Source organism: Olea europaea, chromosome 8 (genome assembly GCF_002742605.1).
Source record: "Olea europaea var. sylvestris chromosome 8, O_europaea_v1, whole genome shotgun sequence".
NCBI lineage: Eukaryota > Viridiplantae > Streptophyta > Magnoliopsida > Lamiales > Oleaceae > Olea > Olea europaea.
The window spans coordinates 4,128,763-4,135,576 of record NC_036244.1 but is presented as its reverse complement, the minus strand read 5'-3'; the positions used below and the strand labels follow the sequence as shown (position 1 = coordinate 4,135,576).

The 6,814-nt window shown below is 36.1% G+C and overlaps 1 protein-coding gene across 1 annotated transcript; it reads left to right on the top strand.

Moving 5' to 3' along the window:
* Positions 1-446: 446 nt before the first annotated feature.
* Positions 447-6,520, top strand: LOC111398563 (respiratory burst oxidase homolog protein A-like). Its single transcript, XM_023025524.1, has 14 exons — positions 447-1,303; positions 1,391-1,550; positions 1,763-1,811; positions 2,128-2,241; positions 3,015-3,437; positions 3,534-3,920; positions 4,019-4,114; positions 4,228-4,343; positions 4,603-4,770; positions 4,869-5,028; positions 5,170-5,367; positions 5,450-5,578; positions 5,826-5,904; positions 5,990-6,520. Exons 1-14 carry the CDS (start codon positions 625-627, stop codon positions 6,097-6,099), a joined length of 2,868 nt encoding a protein of 955 aa, XP_022881292.1. The 5' UTR covers positions 447-624; the 3' UTR covers positions 6,100-6,520.
* Positions 6,521-6,814: the final 294 nt, after the last annotated feature.

The following is a 6,814-nucleotide window of genomic DNA, read 5'->3' as shown; positions in this document are numbered from 1 at the left end:
TTAAACATTTTTTTACGTGAAAAATTATACCAATAAAACACAATAATTTACAATTTCCAAGGAAACAATTTCTCATTAATTCAATTACCTGAAATTCGTTTTCTTTTCACCCAAATTTCACCTTTACAATCAAACGGACCCTGATTTTCTTTTCCACCGTATTTCACCCACTAAATTTTTACTTTGACAAAGAAAGAATGCTATTTTTACAGTCGAAGTCAATCTGTAAATCATGATGTACAAACAACATTATTTCATTTTCTTTTCCACCGTTTTTTACCCGTTGAATTTACTTTCCAAACATAGCGTAGGGTAGGCAAAGAAACAAAACAATTTTTACATAAAATGTCAATTATAACCCCGTATCCCCACTCCCCAACCCCCTCTGGTCACCATTTTTTTAAGGTATCAAAAACTATATTCAATAGCACAAAACAAAAACATTAAAATCTCTGTTCTTCGTTTTTCTCCCTCCACTCTCTCCCCTGTCCCTGTCCGTAGTTCCGCGTTACATGTCGTTTTAAATAGATTCCTGATGCGTATTATAAACTCTTATACAGAGTTCATAAAAAATAAATTCATTTTCAATCTTCCAACTGCCCCCCATTATCAAAATTGTTTATAATGAGGGGGTTCGGTAAACATGAACGTCGGTGGGGCTCCGATACAGTTGCCACCGGGAAATTAGTTAGTGAAGGATCATCGCCGGGAACAGACACGGGAGCTTCATCCACAGAGGAATTTGTTGAAGTCACACTTGATCTTCAAGATGATGATACGATTATCCTACGCAGTGTTGAACCGGCAACTTTCATTAATATTGACAATAGCAATGATGTTGTTTCTGGATTCTCCGGGATGGACACTCCGGCCACAGCTTCAGCTCCGGTGTCAGCTTCGCGATCACCGACCATGCGCCGTAGCTCTTCGAATAGGCTTCTTCAATTTTCTCAGGAATTGAAAGCCGAAGCGGTGGCGAAAGCCAGGCACTTCTCGCAGGAACTCAAAGCCGAGTTAAAGAGGTTTTCGTGGAGCCATGGGAATGCATCACGTATACTCTCCAGCGGCGCGAGTGGCGGAAGCACCAGTGGATTGGAGTCAGCTCTGGCGGCGAGGGCAATTCGCCGCCAGCGCGCTCAGCTGGATCGCACTCGCTCCGGCGCGCAGAAGGCTCTACAGGGGCTTAAATTCATCAGTAATGGCAAAAACAACCACGTAAAAGGCTGGAATGAAGTTCAAAACAATTTCGATAAACTCGGCAAAGATGGCTTCCTTCATCGCGCCGATTTTGCACAATGCATAGGTTAATTATAATTTTGATTTATAATTTACGTCCACAAATCTTTGTTCACGAATGATTATTTTTTTATTTTTATTTTTCATTTTAAAGGGATGAGAGATTCGAAGGAGTTTGCATTGGAATTATTCGATGCATTAGGCAGAAGGAGAAGATTGCAGGTCGAGAATATTAACAGAGAGGAGCTTTATGAATTTTGGTCCCAAATAACGGATCAAAATTTCGATTCTAGGCTTCAGCTTTTCTTCGACATGTATGAATCTTTCGTTGATTGACCATTATTTTAATTTAAATAAATTATCGACTCTTAGTGGAAAATTATCCGTTAATTGATTATATTAAGTTATTAACTAAAGTTAAAGGTGAAAGTTAAATAGGACAATTTTTTATTTTTTTTTGACCTTTAATTAATTGTTGAATTATTAAATATGATTAAAAATATTTTAATTAATGATATTGTCACAGGGTGGACAAGAATGAAGACGGTCGGATCACGGAAGAGGAAGTTAAGGAGGTAAATGCAAATTATTTTATTCAATTAATCATTTTGTAATAATTAAAAATTGCGTAAATTCGTTTAGCAAGTAATGATTATGAGGCAAGGCACCGTCTGTCAGGCATGTGTACTTTACATATAAAATTTAAATAAAACTATTTTTCTTTGAATTCTAGTAATTATCTTACTTTCAAGATTTTCAGTGGAATTGGTGGGGGTAAATTTGTAAATTAATGCATGACATGAATTTCTAACAATTATTATTATTATTATTATTATTATTATTATTATTATTATTATTATTATTTATTTTTTAAATTTTCTTATCGTGTAGATTATTATGCTAAGTGCATCTGCCAATAAGTTATCGAGATTAAAAGAGCAAGCAGAGGAGTATGCAGCTTTAATAATGGAAGAGTTGGATCCCGAAAGACTTGGTTACATTGAGGTGGGCCCCCCCATTATGACCAATTTACGCATTTATTTATTATTATTTTTTATATTGTGATATTAATATATATAATTTTTTATAATATCTTAAAGAATCCATAAATTTATTTCAACACCAACCACAGCACTGAGACTGCTAGGAATGGAAAAATGGTTACAACTAAACTTATGAAGATGGACCTTTTATAGAGTGAGTAGTTAGACAATTAAGGACTCTCTTAATTTTGGATTACCGTGTTCCGTGTTGTTCAACTATCACAGTTGAAAAATAAAATATTATAATGAAGTAATTATTTTCGACGTCGTCTTTCACAGGTTATATTCGAAAATAAAAATATTATAATGAGCTAATTATTTTGAATATCGTGTTTCTCAAGTTAGACTCGAAAGATTAAAATTCATTTAAGCTCAGCGGAATATGCTTCGAGTATTGTATTTTTTGCGTGTGAGAACTTGGTCTCGCCAAAGTTCAATTAATTATGAAGATTAGGTGGAAATCTTTCCTTAAAAACACGAAATCAGTAAAACTATTTTTGTTTTCTTCTAATCTAAGCTACTAAGAAAATGACGGAGCAATAATTTTAGCTTTTTTCGGTCGAATTATTTTTTGCCAAGTGAGTTTCGGCTTTAGGATCCTAAATGCGCGTCTTGAGCACTGAAACACACACATATGGCCCGCAGTATTTGTATTTTCCCTTTGAAGATAAACCGCATGATCCAACTTTTCATGATCATATCTCATGCGTGTTATTTTGTCACATGGTGATGCAGCTGTGGCAGCTGGAGACTCTATTGCTACAAAAGGACACATATCTAAATTACAGTCAAGCCCTCAGCTACACAAGCCAGGCACTGAGTCAAAATCTTCATGGGCTTAGAAATAGAAGCCCAATAAGGAGAATGAGCAGAAGATTGGTCTACTTTTTGCAAGAAAATTGGAGGAGAATTTGGGTGCTTTCGGTGTGGATTTTGATAATGATTGGGCTTTTCTTGTGGAAGTTTTTTCAGTACAAACAGAAAGATGCATACAAAGTTATGGGATACTGCCTCCTAACGGCTAAGGGTGCAGGAGAGACCCTCAAATTCAATATGGCACTCATTTTATTGCCTGTGTGCAGGAACATTATAACCTGGATGAGGTCTTCTAAGTTGGGGTGTTTTCTGCCCTTCGATGACAACATCAATTTTCACAAGGTAGACTTGAACCTATGTCCTATAATCGAAACCTTAGGTAACTTATTTGTTCTTTTATAACGTTTTTTTGACTGTTTAATAATTGGATATATGTAGACTATTGCTGCAGCCATTGTAATTGGTATAATACTCCATGCTGGTAACCACCTCACGTGCGATTTCCCGAGGCTAATAAATGAATCCGAGGTTGCATATGAACGTAATTTTGGACACGACTTCGGTAATAGAATCCCCACGTACATGGACCTTGTTAAAGGAATTGAGGGTGTGACAGGAATCCTAATGGTGATCTTCATGTTGGTTGCTTTCACGTTGGCCACTCGGTGGTTCAGACGGAGCCTTATTAAGTTGCCTAAGCCATTTGACAGGCTCACTGGCTACAATGCTTTCTGGTATTCACACCACTTGTTCATCCTTGTCTACATTTTGCTCGTCATCCATGGCACGTTCCTTTATCTAGTGCAAGGATGGTACAGAAAAACGGTATGTGTACAGATTTTTCTGTTGCATTATGCTGTCTCTTAACATCAATAAATCAGTTTTCTAAGCAAATATTCCTGATGAATTTTCGTTGGTTGCAGACGTGGATGTATCTTGCGGTTCCTGTACTCTTATACGCAGGGGAAAGGACCCTTAGATTCTTCAGGTCAGGCTTTTATGCTGTCCGACTTCTGAAGGTTAGCATGGCATTTTTAGTTATATTGTAAATTCAATTGGACAAATATTGCCATACTCCACAATTAAAGGGTTCTAACTTTTCGAATTCTTCAACTTCTCTTAACCATTTTAGGTTGCCATATATCCTGGAAATGTGCTCACATTACAAATGTCCAAGCCTTCCCAATTTCGATACAAGAGTGGACAATATATGTTCGTCCAGTGCCCAGCCGTTTCTCCATTTGAGTGGTAAGTCTCAATGATCATCATATCACAACGTACGTTTTAGTTTTGCATGCCAAAATTTCATTGAATCTTACCTATTCTGTATTACATTGTATATTTACAAATGAAATTTCAGCTCTCATTTCTGTGCCAGAAACTATATATTTTTAAAATAGTAAATCATATATAGCCCAATTTTTAAGCTCAAAATACATTATTACTAAATATACGGCAAAAATTTATTCCCTCTGTTTTAATGATGCTCTATGTCGCAAATATCCAGGCATCCATTTTCCATCACATCAGCGCCTGGAGACGACTACCTTAGTATTCACATACGGCAGTTAGGTGACTGGACACACGAACTTAAGAGAATATTCTCAGAGGCTTGTGAGCCTCCAATGGGAGGGAAGAGCGGGCTACTTAGAGCTGATGAGACAACGAAAAAAAGGTACAGTTCTTCCCTAAGGAGTGTATGTATTGCACATTTTTCTCTTTATAAGCTGGTAAATGTATTTTTAATGACCAAATGTTGCCTCCAAATTTCAGTTTACCGAAGCTACTAATAGATGGACCCTATGGAGCTCCTGCACAAGATTACCAGAAATATGATGTCCTTCTACTTGTTGGACTCGGAATTGGAGCAACACCGTTCATCAGCATTCTAAAAGATTTGTTAAACAATATTGTCAAAATGGAGGAGCAAGCAGTAAGTAACTTAATTTCTTATAACGCGTAGCCTTGTAAATATATCCTTCCACGTACATGTCGTATTCTTGATTAACTATGCTCTAAAGACTTTCACTGGTTCGTTACGCTTTAGAAGCTGAATATCTTAGTATCCTCTCAGGATTCAATTTCTGGTTCGAGTAGGCATTCAGATCAGAGCGTTGGTTCTGATAACTCTTCCTCTCACAACAAAGTTTCTCCAAAACAAAAGAAAACTCTGAAGACAACTAATGCTTACTTCTATTGGGTGACAAGAGAGCAAGGGTCTTTTGATTGGTTCAAAGGAGTAATGAATGAAGTTGCTGAACTTGATCAAAGGGTAACATCACACCACCATTTATAGTTTCATCTCAATTACTGATTATTTTTCTGATATCAATCTTTTACTTGTAAATTTATAGGGCGTTATTGAGATGCATAACTACTTAACTAGTGTATACGAGGAAGGAGATGCTCGTTCAGCTCTCATCACCATGGTCCAGGCGCTTAACCATGCTAAAAATGGGGTTGACATTGTATCGGGTACTAGGGTAAGACCATATCCTCTTATTTAGAACAGGTTTGAGGAAACATTATTCTTTGATATGGCTATGGACAATAAAACTTTAATGGTCCCTTGGAACCTTTTTGGCGTGTTTAGTAAAGTAAACTCTAAAACATTGAAAATACAAAAGAAGAAAATAACTTAAAATCTTAACCATTATAATGTTGAATCTTGTCCATTACCTTTTACATTACGTGCTGGTCTAATTTTTTGAATTAATCTGATTCTAACAGGTTAGAACACATTTTGCAAGGCCTAATTGGACAAAAGTTCTCACAAAAATTGGTACCAAGCATGCAAATGCAAGGATAGGTCAGTACACTTTCTACTGGTGAATCATCAAAATTTTCCCTTAATTCTTTATTTTTCTTATCATTGATCTGGCATTTTGGAGCAGGAGTTTTCTACTGTGGGGCACCAGTTTTGGCTAAAGAACTCAGCCAACTCTGTTATGATTATAATCAAAAGGGCTCAACCAAATTTGAATTCCATAAAGAGCACTTCTAGAACACAGCGACTAAAGCCAGTTTCTGCGGTTACCTTCTTCTCGGTTCCTTCTTTCATAACTTGAGCTCGGAAAAGGAAGCAGAAAAGTACGAGATATCCACTTGGTCGACCACGTTTTGTACCCTGAAATTGTCCATTCTCACAATAAGGTGAAAATAGGGAAACTACTAAATTAGCAAGAAGAAATTGTACAGTCATCGGTAGAAAATTTACAGAAGAAATACACGTATACATTAGCATATTTATACTTATTTTTTACAAATACAGTTGATAATACCACCATCACCACAAAAGGTTCAGTGTGATGAGATGGCTGATAGTTTGAATTTAGCTGTAAAAGAGAAATTTCTCGCCTGGTTTTGTGCTTTCTTAATAAATAGTTCACATAAAAATGAAAATCATGGGATTTTGTTGAGTCAAATCCTTTTGTTTGTCAGATTTTGTATTTATCAGTTATTGTGATTAGTCCAAAACCATTCATTTGTCAGTTAGATGATATGCATCTACTCCATAGATCCCAACTGAAAACTTTCAAAAATAAAAATTTAATATTTTCTCATGAATTGGCAAATTAGACAGGATTCAATTGTATTGTACAAAATAACAAGTGGCGGGTGAATCTTCATAAATTTGATCGAGAAGGTGAAATTATGGCTAAAGCCTAAAGAAAATTCAATATTACCCCTTGTGAGATATTTTTATGCCTAATATCATT